Source organism: Narcine bancroftii, chromosome 5, assembly GCF_036971445.1.
Source record: "Narcine bancroftii isolate sNarBan1 chromosome 5, sNarBan1.hap1, whole genome shotgun sequence".
Classification (NCBI taxonomy): Eukaryota; Metazoa; Chordata; class Chondrichthyes; order Torpediniformes; family Narcinidae; genus Narcine; species Narcine bancroftii.
In genome coordinates, this window is record NC_091473.1 from 102,700,855 (window position 1) to 102,718,215 (window position 17,361).

A 17,361-nucleotide genomic window follows, 5' to 3' on the forward strand; every position below is an offset into this window, starting at 1 on the left:
GTCTGGAGAATGATAAGTAGGAACATAAAGATTACAAGTGCTAAAATCTGAAAAATAAGGAAGGTGACCATGGGATCTGTTAAGGAATTCATTGCCACATATGGTGATAAGAGGCCAAGAAATGTTTTTAAGCAGAGATTAACAAGATCTTGATTTGCAAGGGCATCAAAGGTTATAGGAAGAAAGCAGGAGATGGGGTTGAAAGGAAATATACTTCAGCTATTAGACCAGCCATGCAGAATATGAGGTGCCATTGTTCTAGTTTGCATTGGGCCTCATTGTGGCAGGGAAAACTGCAAAAATGGCAAGTCACTCTGCAAATGGGAAGGGAGATGAATTGCGCATTTGGGATGACCATTGGCAGACAGAATGCAGGCACTCTCCAAGCCAATCATCTAGTGTCTGCTAGGCCTCCTCTTTGTAACAGCTATCTTCCCTCTCCACTTTCAGTCCTGTTGCAAAGTCTTGACCCAAAATGTCGACAATTCCTTTTCACACTGCAGATGCTGCCCAACCCACTGAATTCTTCCAACTGTTTGTTTTTGTTGCTTTCTACTTGGTCTGATTACAGCCAGTGGAGAGATTTTCCCTAGATTCCCATTCATTGAGTTGATCATATTTCTCCTTGATAACACTGTTTGATAAAAGGACACCTACTATTCCCTGCAAAATTCAACACATCTGCATGCTTATTTCTAGAACAGCATAATTCTTACAAAAATTCAAATTGGTATCAGTAAACACGTTTTGGCTTTATAGGCTGTTCTGACCAAATATCCAAGGCTTGTTCCATTGATTAAACAACATATATAATAAGGCTGCCTTTCCTATCCACCCTTCTGCCCTTTCCTATCATCAATTTCTGTTGGTTAATCTCTGTCCCAAAAACATGAACTCCTATAGAACCATAGAACATTGCAGCACAGTAATCAGGCCCTTCAGCTCTTCTAGTCTGTGCCAATATATTTTTCTGCATAGTCCCACTGAGCTGCACCCATTCCATATCCCATACCCTTCTCATCCATCCACCTGCCCAAATATTTTTTAAATGTTAAAATTGATCCCGCATTAACCACTTAAGATGGCAGCACATTCCATGCTCCCACCACTTACTGTTTGAAGAAATTTTCCCAAATATTCCCCCAAAACCTCTCCCCTTTCACCCATAACTCATGTCCTCTTGTTTGTATCTCACCTAACCTCAGTGGTAAAAAGCCTACTTTATCTATACCCATCATAATGTTATACATCATTATCAAATCTCACCTCATTCTTCTATGATCCAGGAAATAAAGTCCTAATCTGTTTAGCAGCTCCCTGTTACTCATTTTCTCAATTCCTGGCAATACCCCTGTCAATCCTCTCTGCACCTTTTCAATTTTATTGATGTCTTCTGTATTTAGTGACCAAAATTGTACATAGTACTCCAAATATGACCTCATCAATGTCTTATACAGCTTTTCCATAACATCTCAACTCCTATACTCAATACTTTGATTTATGAAGGCCAATGTCCCAAAAGTTCTCTTCCTAACCCTATCTACCTGTGATGCCACTTTCAAGGAATTATGTATCTTTATTCCAGGATCCCTCCGTTCTACCACACTCCTCAGGTCCTATTGTTTACTGTGTATGTCCTAGCTTAGTTTTTCCTTCAAAAATGCAACGCCTCACACTTGTCTGCATTAAATTCCATCTGCCATCAGGTAATTTTTTCCAGCTGCTCCAGATCCTTCTGCAAGCTTTGAAAGCCTTCCTCGCTCTCCATTACACCTCCTGATCCAATTTACCACATTGATGTAGATGGCAAACAATAATGGACCCAGCACCAATCCTGGAGGCATACCACTAGTCAGAGAGGCAATCTACCACTCTATGGCTTCTCCCATAAAGCCAGTGTCAAATTGAGTTTGCTACCTCAACTTGAATACTGAGCGACCGCACCTTCCTGACTAGCCTCTCATGTTGGACCTTGTTCATGTAGGCAATATCCACACCCTTTCCTCCATTAATTTTCTTGGTAACCTCAAAATCTCTTTTAAGATTTGTTCACCATGACCTATCATCCACAAAGCCATGTTGACTCTCCCTAATCAGTCCATCACCATCCAATTATAAGCAGATGAGGTAACGTAACCTTCTTATAATTTCCTGGGTTATTTTTCAAGCTTCCAGGGACATTTTAAATATTATCTGCTAGGGCCCCCACAATTTCTGCATGAACCTCCTTCAAGGTTCAAGGAAATACCTTGTCAATCCCTGGGGATTATATTCACCTTTATTTGCTTTACGACAGTAATCACCTCCAACACTTTGATCTGTATAGGTTCCCTGACCTCACTACTTGTTTGCCTCACTTTCATAGATTTTGTGCCAGTTTCCTGAGTTAATACAACTCCAAAAAACCTTTTTAAGATCTCCTCCATTTCTTCTGGCTCTATTCATAGCTGACCAGACTGATCTTCCAGAGGACCAATTCTGTTCCTTAATGTACCTGTAGAAGCCCTTAGGATTTTCCCTCACCCTTTCCAGGGAGTAACTTCATGTTTTATTTTAGCCCTCCTGATTTCCCTCTTGTTGCCTCGTGCATTTTTAAACTCCTAATTTGCTCCATTTTCTTAACCAGATCCCCAATGTCCTTTGAAAACTAAGATTCCTTATTCCTGTTAACTTTGCATTTAATACTTACTGGAACATACAAACTCTATATTCTCTCAGAATTTCACCTTTGAAGGCTTTCCACTGACCGAGCACATCCTTGCCTGAAAATAACCTATCCCAATCTGTGATTTTTAGATCCCTTCTCATTTCCTCAAAATTGGCCTTTCTCCAATTTAGAAACTCAAACCAAGGACCAGTCCTATCCTTCATCATAATTAGCTTGAAACTAATGATGTCATGATAACTGGGCCCCAAGTGTTCCCCTGCACATACTTCTGTCACTTGTCATTTCTCATTCCCAAATAGGTAATCAAACATTGCACTAAATCCAAGGTAATCACTCCATCGGCACTAACTAAATTAAACCCCTTCTCTAGCTAATTCAACACCAAAACAATTTTAGTGCTTCAAATGCCATCATTAAGGATAGCTGATAACCATGCTGATGAAGAGCCCAGGCCAAGAAAGGTTAGTTACCCTTTGCTTCCCATCGATGTTACGTGATCTGCTGAGTTTCCCCAACACTTTTGTGTATTGTACTGCAACCCCAGAATCTGCAGACTTCCTGTTTAGCTCTTTGTGCCGTAAGGCAGTTTTCTACTGACAATGGAACTGGATTTTAAGCAATTATTTTTATAATTTGAGCCATGAATAAACCTGTAACATATTACTTGACAAGTTAATAATGCTATTGAATTACAAAATGATGAGAATTGTCAGCATCTAACATATTGGATTGCTGAAATATAATTTATAGGACCAGAGTGGTCTTGGTCTAGCTGTCAGTGAAGACAACACAAATGAAGGAGTCATTATTAAAAGCCTAACTGACAATGGTGCAGCAATAAAGGTGAGCAATTGTATTTTAAGTGCATGGTGTTTGGTTGGACAATTGAGATCTCAGAGATTGCATCCTTTTTTCAGCAATGTTGATTTTAGTTTTTTAATGTTAACAAGAATCATTATTAATGACAGTCTTTTAATGTTTTATAATTACTACTGTATTCCTAATCTTCAGGAGACACCGTTATGTGTGCCTCCATCTCACATCGTGGTCAGAGTGCATCCTAATGAATGACTACAAATATTTTTTTTTAAATATTAAACTGAATTAGTTTTGTGTACTGCCAATGGAAAACCAACCTTTTATTGCTATATTCAGATTGATGTTTTTATTAAAAGCAACATACATGTGTATATCAAACATAACAAATCCAAAAACACTTCTCATGAATTTTGGGAAAGAACTGAATTTTGAACCAAAGAAAGAAATATTCAGAGGAGTGAGCTAAAGCCCGATTTAGGGGATGAATTTTAAGGGGTTTCTTCATCAAGGGAAAGAAATTGAAAAGTTTAGGAAGGAAATTTCTGAATGTGGAATAAAAATAGCTGAAGGTCTGGTATAACAACGGGGTGGTAGGTAGACAAATACAAAGACTGAGTGTGAGAAATGCACTACTTGTACAATAGTTTTAGTCTTGCAAACACTAGTGGATTTTACAAAATTTAAATACTTGTTAAGAATTTTAAATTTTGAGATGTTTTATAAGGAGCCAATGTAGATCAACAAATATATGGAGCATACAGGATGGGAGCCCAGTTTAGCATTGGAATAATTAAATCTATAATTGCTAATTTCATGGAATAGCGAACCAATAAACCACATGGAGATATAATTTGTCTTACAAAATTTCTTGGTTATAAACAGTCTGGTTTACTGGCAACATTGATGAGAGATGAGTATGTGGTTTGCATTGGGGGGTGCTGAAATTATGCCTTTAATCTTCCTGATAGCTAGCTGGAAGAGTGTGAGCCTCAACCAACTATGAAGATTAGATCAATACTTTGGAAGTAGAAGTTATGAACTTAGCAGCATAATGGATAAGTTCTGGATTACTGGTGCGGAGACACAAATTTAATTCCCAATATGTCAGTTGGGAATTTAAATTCAAGTAAATAAAACTGAATTAAAAATTGACTAATGTCAGATCAATAACCATGAAATTAATGTATATGGGTGAAAACCTATCTGGTTCCCTGCCATCTTCCAGTGAAGGTAATCAGCCATCCAAAGGTTCATTATATTGTCATGCAGTAATACATTAAAAATGTAATATATGTGATATGCTTCAACTTTTTTCTGCTGTAAGGAGACAATAGGAGAAAGAGAAGCAAAAGAGAGTTCCTTCAGAGTCACTAAGTGTCCGTGGATTTGTCTCCAGCGTTCCTGCAGCCTCTACAGCCACACAGACTCCAGTTCAATCCATCGGCAACCCAAGCTCCAGGTTCAAACCTCTGATATGATCATGAAGCCTTCAGCATCCGAGGCCCCTTCGGGAGCCCTTGCCCTCAGCTCCCTCTTGAAACCCTATTTCGATACCTGGTTTCCGTGAGCCAGTCTCCAGCAGCCCGCAGCCTGTAATGGTCTGTTGACCATATCACCAACAGCCTGCGGCCTGTGTGGGTCATGCAGCCTCTGAGCCCCTCATTGGTCCACTGCCATGGTCACTGTCCTGTAGGGTCATCTCCTATGCCTCTCCTTCTCGATAAGGAGGGTGTCCTCCCCATTTTTGATGTCATGTGCTGATTTGATGCCCCGCAGAGTCTGCAAGCCATCATGGTATGCTGCCAAGCATAGGCACCTCCATCTTAAGCACAAAGCCTGTTACTGCAGGATTTTAATGAAAAAACTCAGCCTTTACAGAGCCGCTGGCATTAGGACAGGGCATTTGAACCATTCAGAGCAGTGCTGTGTTTCTGTCTCCACTTTGTGGTAGCACTGGCCTTACAGCAGCTCTGACAAAGCCCCTGTTATTTCCACCCTCACTTGATCTGGCCTTTTTGTGACTACAGGCTGAATTTTAACTTCCTCTCCATTCAGGATCAATTAGAGACAAATATAAAAATGCCTTAATTTTTTTTTAAAGTAAAAGAATTACTGAAAGAGGTCATAATGAGGAGCAAAGGCAGGAAAGATCCTAATAAACAGGCCAAATAGAAAATCTTAATTTGATCAATATGTCTATTTCATTTAATAATCTCTACAAATGTATTTAACATCTATTCAAGGTACTTTTGACTTCAAACGTGCTTAAGTTGTGTATTAGAGATTGGAAATTAAGAGCTAAATTAATTCTGAGAAGACTCAATATGAGAATTTGTCTGACTGGGTATGTCAATGACATGTGATTAGATTAGATTCTCACACCAAATTTAGTCTACATTTACTTATTTTAACTGTAGTCCTGGAACCCAACACATAAAAGTTTATAAAATAGAAATTGGAGTAGGATATACGAGAAATTGAGCTTCCTTCCACATCAAGGTATTGGTTGGTTCCTCACTTTGTCCATGATCCTGTATCTCTACAATTCCTTAGTGTCCAAAAATGTATTGATTGTGATTGAATACATGAGTAACAGAGTACTCATAGCATCTGATATGGAGATTTCCAAATATTCACAACCCTCTGCATGAAAATTCAATTTTAAATACCAAACCAAATAGCCTGACACCATATCCCGAACTATATATTTTACAGATGCCCCTTCTCCATCTTCCTATCAATCCCTCTCAGTCTAATATTGTCTCAGTAGAATCACCTCATACATTGTTCAGAGTAAGACTATCACACTCAATTACTTGGACTGGTGACTCATTTTGTGGATTTTTGAGAAGATGAGAGGGAAATGAGACCAGCTCAGATACAAGTTGGCATAGATGAATTGGCTGAAATGCCTATTTCCATGCTATATTCATCTGTGATTCTATGTCTTTCCTTATCTCGTCTTGCTCTGCATCAGTTTTAGCCATCTGTTGTTGATTCCTAAAATTCTGACAATCCTCAGGGTTATGCCACCTGCCTTATAATCAACTGCTTTCCTGAAACCCTCAGTTGTCTGTGGATCAATAATTTTTCCTTTCAAGTGTGTAAATCTTGACGGAAGACTGAGATTTAGGAAACATTTCTCTGAATATTGTTTATCTGATGGAAAGTCTCCTAATATCATTTCCTAATCAACTCAAACCAGTTCTTCTCTTATACCAATTTAATTGTCAAAAAAAAATTCATCACTTGCAATATAAAACATTACCACTTTGTGGTCACCTTTCCCTGAAGGATTCCCCAACTACAAGATTACTAATTAATTAACCATATGTGCATGTGGCCTCCGTCAATCATGGCCAACCATGTGTATTGTGCCTAAAGCGAAGCTAAAGTGGCCTTTCCAGGGTGCATGCAAAGGCAGAGTTGATATGGAGATCTGTTTGTTGTCCATGCTAATGACAGGTCAAAAAGAATGACAAAAGTCAATACAGTTTGGTTCCAACAGCATTGTAGGAGTTGCCATGGCTGATGCTGGGTACAGCAGTCAGCCACCTTCAGGACTCCGACTCTGGATTTTTCCTCAGGGTCTAACCATAAGGCAGCAGAGGTTTGAAATCAGAGTTTTCCCTCTCATAGATGAGATAGCATCCGTGGTTAACAAGTCCCAACTGCCCGGAGCAATTTGTTTCAAGGCACCAGTGGCCTGCCTTTGCCCCTTCTCCTGTTGGTGAGAACAGCTTTGCCGGGCATAAGAACTATGCCACATATGAAGGCCAGGAGTTGGACTTGGTTGTCAGAGGCTGTTTGAGATGCACGCCATGAAGAGCATTGGTGTAGCAGTGGGAGTTCATCCCCAAGGGTACCCCAACCTTTGGAGCCATTAACCATATGATGACACAAGATCATGTCTAAAATAAGCAGTTCTGTGGATGCTTTCCTGAGGTTTTGTTCCAGAAATTGTCCAAATGCAACTTCTCCTTCCAACTGCTTTTCTCAATTTGATTTTCCTAATCAGTATGAAGATGCAATCTCCTATTATTATGCTGGATCACCTTAACTACAGGCTGTTCATTTATTTTTTTCAAATTAATTCTTTTAATAGGGAATCTCTAATTAGGCAGTGTTGGATCATGGGCCAGAGGGCCTTGCTGGGTCTTTACATTACTTCCACCATGTTTTTATCCTTATTTGTCATTTATCTCAACCCATTTTAATTTGCTATTTTGTTCTTCCAGCCTGGGTCAGTCCGTACTACTACTTAGGTAATTGTTGATTATCATAGCTATTCCCACCATGTCCCACAGTAATCCATGTTAATATTACTGTCAAATGCAGGCCACATAAAGGCACAGTTTTCTTTTTCAAAAATATAGTTCTGACTACATCAGTAAGACAAATCTTATACCAGTTTATTGCAATTTATAATTTTAGGATGGAAGAATCAAAGTAGGAGATAGAATTCTGGCTGTGGATGGTGAGAATGTAGTGGCGCAACCTCCTGAAAAGGTAAGCATTTGTTTGAGTTTTTGGGTCTGGTGTACTCTCGGTTTTCTTTTGTTGCTTCAGAATGATTTTGGTTGACCCAAATCCCAATATATTTATTTGTGATTTCTGTGTAACTTCTCACTTCATTGGAAAGTTCATTGAAAGTTGGAGCAATATTATAGCAATAAAGATGCAATGACCCAGTTTGATTCACACAATGTGATTCTACCAAAATCACAGTGTCTGCAGACTTTCGTGTTTCACTCAGTTCAGTTGATCCACTGCAAAATAACTTCTCTCTTCGAAGGAAGTTCCATGAGAGTCTCTTTCACTGCTTCCCATCTTCACTCCCTGCTGCTCTCAAGATCAATGACCATGTTCTCACCCAGACTTGCTTCCACAACCACATGCATTTCTTGGCTACTTGCCTCCACTGCTATCTAGTGCTACATGGATTCCAGCCCAAGTTCCAAGCCTTCAGTTTAGCCCCTACCGGGATCTCAGGTACCTGTGCTGCATCGAATTCTGCTCCTTTCACATCTCCCACCGTATCCTACGGACTACCCTCAGCTCAATGTGCAGAAACCAGCAGACCCTCACTACCACAGCTCTGTTCCTCTCCACAATCTGCCACGGACCACTTCATCCTCTCCCGGATCCACATATTCAACATGACTGATCTTCAGACACAGGTTTCCACCTTAGCTCTTGAGGCCCACACGATTGAGTCTCCATCACGAACTCCCACCCTGGCTCTAGGAGCACACAGGCCTCTCTCACTCCACTCTATGACTTTCTGAACCCTCCCTCCCTTAGACCCTTCATACCCTCCACCTCCTGATCCACCCCATTCTCTTCCCCTCTCCTCCACCGCACTGAACCTCCCTCTCCCTGCCTAGAATTTACCATCACCTCTGACCTTCTCCTCGGAGACTGAATGCTCTGTCCTCAGTAGAGACCTCACCTTCATCCCCCTTCACCCATACCTTAATCCCCCTTCACCCACACCTTAATGAATTCCACGCACACCATGATGCTGAACTCGTCTTCTGTCGGCTTTGTCTTCATGCCTACTTCCACAACTACGATTCTCCACCCCCCTCTACCAATCCCTTCCTCTGCTTTAAATCTTCTTCCTCCTTGAGAACACCTCGTTCCAGTCTTCTGCCTGCACTGTACCTTCCAATTGCTGCTGTGACATCAGACATATTGACTTCACTACTCCCCTCACTCTTTCCAATCTCACCATTGGAACAGCTGGCCCTCAATTCTCTCCACACCAGCCTGAACCTCACCATTCAAACTGCAGACAAGGGTGGTGCTGTTGTAGTCTGGCATGTTAACTTCTATTTCAGGGGTTCCCAACCTTTTTGTTTCTCTGTACCCCTTGGGTATTTTTATAGGTTCCCGTGTACCCCTAACAATCAACAAAAACACGACATTGTGCAATCTGACTGCAGATTACAACACCATGTTTTGTACAGTAGTGGTTATTCTCTCAGATCCAATGTACCCTCTGAAAAGTACAAATGTATCACTGGGGGTACATGTACCCCAGGCTGGGAACCCCTGCTCTATTTGGTCGAAACCAGATAACAATTCTCAGACACCTCTTCTTACTTAAGCCTTCAATAGGACCCCACCAAATCTCATAAAACCACAGTGTCATGCACCATCTCTGAACTTATCACTTCAGTCACCTCCCTGGCACAATCAACAACGTTATTGTTTCCCAACCCCACACTGCCTGTTTCTACCTCCTACCCAAGATCCACAAATCCAATTGTCCCGGCAGATCCTTCATATCCACATGCTCCTGCCCCACCAAATCTGTTTTGTCCCCACAGTCCAGACCCTCCCCACCCCACCTACATCCAGGACACTTCACATGCCCTCCATCACTTCAACAACTTCCATTTCTCTGAACTCGATGCCTCATGTTTACCATACACATCCAATCCCTATACACCTTCATCCCTCAAAGCCTTTCATTTCTTTCTTGACAATAGACCCAACCAGTCCCCCAACACCAACACCCTCCTCCAACTGGCAGAACTTGTCCTCAACCTCAATAATTTCTCCTTTGACTCATCCCATTTTCTCCAGGTCAAAGTGGTAGCCTTGACCCCTCTGCCCCAACACTCATCCTCAGCATCTTATCCTCACCTACCACCCCACCAACCTCTGTATCCAACACATCCTCTTCCATCATTTCTGCCACCTACCTCGTGATCCCACTATTAAACACATATTTCCCTCTCCTCTCCTCTCCACCTTCTGCAGGGAACGCTCCCTCCATGATTCCCATGTCCACTTCTTCCTTTCCCATAAATCATCCCCTTGCTACATACCCCTGTGATCACAGGAGATGCTCCACTTGCGTCCACACCTCCTTCTTCACCATCATTAGTGGCCCCAAACATTCCTTCCAAGTGAAGCAACATTTCACTTGTGAATCTGTAGGGATCATCTACAGCATCTGGTACTCTCATTGTGTTCTACTCAACATCAGAGAGAGTAGTTTCAGACTGGGAGATCGCTACTTTGTCCGCCGCAATAGCGTGGATCTCCCAGTGACCACACATTTCAATTCCCTTGCTGACATGTCTGTCCATGGTTTCATGCATTGTAGACTGAGACCACCTGCAAATTGGATGAACAAGACCTCATCTTCTGACTGGGCACACTCCATCTGGATGCCATTAATATCGACCTCTCTGGCTTTCGTTAAAACGCCCCCCCCACCTTCTCTCAGCTATGTCTTTTCCTTCTCTGTCTCCTTTCACACACACACATTAAATTCTCACCTCTTCCCTAATCGTATCCAATTAATGCCTTTTGTTCTAGATTCCTCCCCCAGCCAGCATTCTCTGAATTCTGGGATTTTCTGAGATTTCCTGCTTTTGTCTCATTCTGCTTATTCCATAAAGAAGGGTTCAGGCCCAAAATGTCAGCAAAATACCTTTGTCTTTTATGGATGCTGAAAGACTGGCTAAGTTCCTCCAGCATTTTAGTGTGTTTTTGGTGCAATCACAGCATCTGCAGACTTCTGTGTTTCATTCACACCATCCTCAAATGGGAGAGGAGCTGAGATCTAGAATTTCTGGGAAATTGTTTCTCTCATGATGTTAGCACAATGGTCGTCGACTATACTGCTCTGCTGCAGTGCACTACCCTTCAGCAACAGTTCACGGAAAGCATTTCTTACATCTCAGGAACTATATTTAAATTTAAACATACAGTATGGCAACATGCCATTTCGGCGCATGAGCCAGTGCCACCTAATTACACCCAATTAGCCTACAACTCCAGTATACTCCAAACAGTGGGAGGAAACCAGATCCTGCGGAGGAAACCCACACAGACACTTCTTACAGACCGCACAGAATTCGAACCCCGGTCCTGATCGCTGACACTATAACATTGTTGCGCTAACTGCTTCACTAACCATACCACCCTAACTATCTCTCAATGAAGTCAGAGATTCATTCATCCTGAAATTCACAATCGTCTTCAAGGTACCAATATATCCTTTGGTTAGGAATAGAAAATGGTGTTTGATGATCAAGATCATTATCTGGTCAAAAACTGAATTGCAACCTAAACATTATCTATGCCCTCCCGCATGCTACTGAAATTTGGACCATATTTAACAGGCACATAAATTATCAATAAGGCTGACATTCCAAAATCATCCAAAATCACCCTTAAATATAAGCGAATGTAGGTCAGTATCCTTTCTCAGGTCAACATCAGATCAAAGATAATAGGAATAATCTTAATAGATTAGTGAGAAATTAATAGTGGGAAAGTTATTGGAGAGGATTTGTAGGGTCAACATTTATCAGCATTTGGAAAAGGAAAGTCTTATTAGGGATAGTCAGCATGGCTTTGGAGGAACTTCACGACCCTAATTGACTTTTCTGGAGAGGTGACAAAAGAAATTGATGAAGGTAGAGTGGTTGATGTTGTGTATATTGATTTTAGTAGGGTGTTTGATAAGGTTATCCATGGTAGACTCAAACAGAAAGTCATGAGGCCTGGGGTCAATGGAAATTTGGTTGCATAAGTTCAGAATTGACTTGCCCACAAAAAGTAGAAGCTGATAGTAGGTGGAGCGTTGTCTGCCTGGAGGTCAGTAACCAGAGGTGTTCTGCAGGTATCTCTTCGGGGACCCCTACTCTTTGTGTATTTTATTAATGACTTGGATGAGGAAGTGGAGGGATGGATTAGTAAGTTTGCAGATGTTACAAAGGTTGGATACGTTGTGGATAGATAGAAGGTTGCCGTATTATATAAAGGGGAGAGAAGTGGCAGATGGAGTTCAATCTAGATAAGTGTGAAATGTTACACACTGGAAGATTGAAACTGAAGGGAGAGATGCATGATTAATCTTAGTATTATGGAGGAACAAAGGGATCTTGCGTCCAAGTCCATAGATCTCTGAAACTTTTCATGCCATCTGATGGGGAGGTTAGAAAGGCATATGGTGTACTGGCCTTCATTAGTCAAGGAATTGAGATCAAGAACCATGAGGTAATGTTGCAGCTCTATATAACTGGTTAGACCACAGTGTATTGTGTTCAGTTCTAATGACCTCAGTCGAGGAAAGATGAGGAAGATTTGGAGAGGATGCAGAGGAGATTTATCCAGGATGCTGCATGGATTGGAGAACATACTGTATCTTGTGAAGAAAGGTTGATTGAGCTAGGGCATTTCTGTTTTGAGTAGCAGAGGATGAGAAGCAACTGAATAGATGATATAAGATTATGAGAAGCCTTGGTAGAGTGGATAGCCAACAATCATTTCCCAGGCCAGCAATGACCAATAGCAGAGGGCATCTGTTTAAGGTGTTGGATGAAAGTTTAGGGGAGATGATAGATAGATGGGTTTTTACACAGAGAGTTGTGTGTGCCTGGAATGCACTGCTGAAGGTGGTGGTGGAGGCTGGTAAAATAGGGACATTTAAAAGATTATTTGACAGGCAAATAGATGTAAGAAAATTTAAGGGTTATAGGTATGAGGGAAGGAAGGGTGAGGTTGTTAGTGGAGCTGGTTTTTATAGGTCAACAAAATATCATGAGCTGAAGAACCTGAGCTGTGCTATCCCTAGAATTAATCCCATAATTACCACGTTGTCTATTTAGGGCAGGCCACTCACTCCACTTATATGCCTGACATCAGTCACCTGAAACAGCTGTTCTAATTTGAACTCCGCCATTAGAAGAGATTCCCATATAGTAGAGGAAGAGTGCCCATGATGTGCATAAAGCCTCTTTGAAGAAATGCAACATTCTCATTGACTCTTCTGTGTGGGTGCTTTTCACTTAACATGGAGAACAACCAATCAGGATGATTTTGAGGACTATGAAGCCTACATCAAGAGAATTCAGAGGACTTAAGTAAGCCAGGAAGGAATGGATGGCCTGAAACTGCCCATCTGTCCTTTGCATCTAGCTGTGAAGGAATGGGTGACCTGAAACTGCCCATCTGTCCTTTGGATCTAGCTGTGAAGGAATGGGTGACCTAAAACTGCCTAACTGTCCTTTGGATCTGGTCCATCTGTGACAGAGTCTATGATTCCAATATTGGCCTCATTACTCATATCAGAAACATTAATATTAGAGTGGAAGTAAGTCCATTCAATCCCAAGGATTTGTCTAAGAAAAAGAAATCTTTCAGCTGTAATGTCGCAGAAAGCCAAGTAAACTGTAGTATATGAAAGACTTAAAATTTTACAGGTACTTCATCATTCTCCTATCTTAATTCTGGGGATGAACAAATTGAAGCTTCAGATAAACAAAAAAAAGACTGGGATTCTCCACATCTCAACTTTTCCAAGTCCGTTCTCCCTACCTTTTCATGATGCAGGATATTTCTTGTATAATTAATTCCTGGTGTTATTATACGGCATCTTGCTCTCAGCACTTATTGCTTAAAGAATACAGACAGAAATTGAAGACATAAATAACAAATCCATTTGATTATTCAGAATATGGATATAGGAGCCTGTAACATAAGCCAGAGCCTACTATGCATTGTTTCCGATGCAAGTAGACAAAGGTACCTTATTACAGTGAATGTGATTAAACTAAGAAGGTCAGCATCTGCTCATGGTGAAAAATTATCAAAAACTATGTCATTGTGAGCAATGTACTCTTAATTAAGATTGTGAATTTTATAATAATGAAGATGGAATTAAAGTGGGGAACAATTTTTTTCAGATTTTGAGCTTCCATGCTTGCAATAATCAGTCCTAAACAATTTTTACTTTAATTCATCTTGAACTGCATGAATTTTGATTAAACCTGTATAAAGTATAGTTATCAACAGTCAGTGTAATTTCATTTTCCCAAAATTGTTCACTGAGAATTTTAATATAGTTTTGTATGTCTTCTTTGGCTTGGCTTCGCGGACGAAGATTTATGGAGGGGGTAAAAAGTCCATGTCAGCTGCAGGCTCGTTTGTGGCTGACAAGTCCGATGCGGGACAGGCAGATACGGTTGCAGCGGTTGCAGGGGAAAATTGGTTGGTTGGGGTTGGGTGTTGGGTTTTTCCTCCTTTGCCTTTTGTCAGTGAGGTGGGCTCTGCGGTCTTCTTCAAAGGAGGTTGCTGCCCGCCAAACTGTGAGGCGCCAAGATGCACGGTTTGAGGCGTTATCAGCCCACTGGCGGTGGTCAATGTGGCAGGCGCCAAGAGATTTCTTTAAGCAGTCCTTGTACCTTTTCTTTGGTGCACCTCTGTCACGGTGGCCAGTGGAGAGCTCGCCATATAACACGATCTTGGGAAGGCGATGGTCCTCCATTCTGGAGACGTGACCCATCCAGCGCAGCTGGATCTTCAGCAGCGTGGACTCGATGCTGTCGACCTCTGCCATCTCGAGTACTTCGACGTTAGGGATGAAAGCGCTCCAATGGATGTTGAGGATGGAGCGGAGACAACGCTGGTGGAAGCGTTCTAGGAGCCGTAGGTGGTGCCGGTAGAGGACCCATGATTCGGAGCCGAACAGGAGTGTGGGTATGACAATGGCTCTGTATACGCTTATCTTTGTGAGGTTTTTCAGTTGGTTGTTTTTCCAGACTCTTTTTGTGTAGTCTTCCAAAGGCGCTATTTGCCTTGGCGAGTCTGTTGTCTATCTCATTGTCGATCCTTGCATCTGATGAAATGGTGCAGCCGAGATAGGTAAACTGGTTGACCGTTTTGAGTTTTGTGTGCCCGATGGAGATGTGGGGGGGCTGGTAGTCAGAGCCAGCTCTTCAGCGCTTGACATCCTGCTTTGCGGAAACTGCCAAAATGTTTGGCCTGGAAGTCAGCCTGAAGAAAACTGAGGTCCTCCATCAGCCAGCTCCCCACCATGACTACCAGTTTTGTATGTACTCAATCAGTAAATAGATCATTTGTTTATTTTTTTCAGTGAATTTATATCTCTTGAATATTTGGGAAATAAACTTTTACAGTCATGATATTTCATTGAAAACCATTTCATCATACTACAAGAGTGCAACAATTTGATTTGATGAATATAACAATTCAGATTTCGTGGGCTGGTATTATGGTGGCCTGATCAGGAAATCAGAGCCGGCAGTTTTTGACCTCCAGCTCATTCCTACTTTCACATCTGAAAGTGGGGATGCAAAATCAACAAAGAACTGATTCATACAGTGGCATTTCTCTGTGAAACTACTGTTTGTGGAACTAAGATTAGTTTGTTCCAATTGTTTATTCTTCTGCATTTTAAGCTGATTGAAATTGAACATGGTAATTTTTTTTTCTTCTAGGCGATCAACCTTCTTAAAAAAGCAAAAGGCACAGTAAAGTTGACCATCAGTTGTGAGGACAGGTCTCTGGAGACATCTCCCCTGCCACCACTTTCATACCTTAACACAGATTCTGAGTTCTCAGATCACAGTAAGTACTCGTAATCTTTCTATTTGCTAATGGGGTAACCTAACTGGAGTTACCATTTAAATCGAATATTATAAATTAATTGTAGTTTTCCAATTACTGTTCCTTACTTGCATGGTAATATTTAACTTATTTACATCTTGAAATTTATGAGAAATTATTTTATAAGCTTCCTACACTTTTGTATCACAATCTTTTCCGTCAATCTTAAGTAGCTGAAATATGAAGTACTTAAGATAAACATTTATTGAAGTTGCTCTGCTTTTTATAAGTCTAATTTCTAGGAACACCCTGAAAATGAAAATCAAATTCAAATTGTTTTGCAACTACTGTACTATACACTTGTGGATTGTTGAATCGGCAACATCAACCTGGATGTGATGATGCAAAGAGATTTTAAAATTTCAGTTTTGATGTGCTCCCATTAAGCACTTTGAGCCAGGATCATTAACAATTTCTGTTGTTCCCCAGGCTATTAAATGTTCCAAATCACTTCCACGATCTATACAGGGGCAGAGATCAAAGCAAAATTCAATTCCTCTGCAAAATCTTCAGTGAAACCCTCAAAGCAGTTCTGCTCCAGACTTGGTCCTTTTTCCGCTTTTTGAGGAGGCCATTGGAATTCTAGAATCGGGAACTGGTTTAATAGGTTTCTAACCTTATCTTTCTTTTCTATATTTAAACTGTTATATAGTGCCTATTCATTTTGAAATTTTATCAAATGATTTCTGAAAATTCCATATCGAGTGAAGGCAAATATAAATATGTATTGGATAACTTATACAGGATAACTTTTTGATTATTTTAATTTTTAGAGTCCTGTTTTCCCCTCATAATGTCCAAGTAACATTAAGTACTATGCAACTTGATTGATTTACAGATATTGTGCAGGTCAATAAATTTTAAAGGCAATACATCATGGAGTGGTGGATCATTGTGAACTACAATTCCCAGGGTGAAATACGGTCTGAGAGTGAAGAGAGAAACTATTAATCAACACCAAATAATTTTCCATTGCCTAAATAGCAAAATCTGGAAGCAATGTTATTCTGACAGGACATAATTACAATTGCAGCCAAAAGCCAAATGAAGTCTATGAAGAATAAGTGATATGTATGTGCCATGAATAATGAGGGTCGATCAAATGTTTCAGTAAATTTAAAGCCAATACAAACAATCATATAGATCATCTATCAAAGTTAATAGGGTTGCAAAACAATATGTTGCTCATTTGAGATGATAAATATCAAACTATTTAGTGTTGTTAAGGCCACACGTAGAACATATTGAACCAATTCTGGCTTCCAAAGCACAAGAGTGCCATCAAAATATTGCATTCAAATGAAATATCACATCAAATCTGATTCTAAATCTTGTTGCTTAAAAGTATATCATCACATCCAGGCCTGATGTTGCTGATGTAACATCCATAAGAATATAGAACTTGCAAACAACTTGAAAAATCAGTGTATGTGTTTAGG

General features: G+C 40.6%; 1 protein-coding gene across 10 annotated transcripts in view; it reads left to right on the forward strand.

Annotated features, from left to right (window-relative positions):
* Positions 1-17,361, forward strand: part of patj (PATJ crumbs cell polarity complex component) — a 307,050-nt gene that overhangs the window by 243,630 nt on the left and 46,059 nt on the right. For 9 of the 10 annotated variants that reach the window (XM_069938547.1, XM_069938545.1, XM_069938548.1 and 6 more), the window contains 3 exons: positions 3,419-3,511; positions 7,922-7,996; positions 15,754-15,883. In XM_069938547.1, the coding sequence (XP_069794648.1) occupies positions 3,419-3,511; positions 7,922-7,996; positions 15,754-15,883 (298 nt within the window). The remainder of the gene's footprint in view (positions 1-3,418; positions 3,512-7,921; positions 7,997-15,753; positions 15,884-17,361) is intronic. The other variant, XM_069938553.1, reaches the window with a different exon arrangement.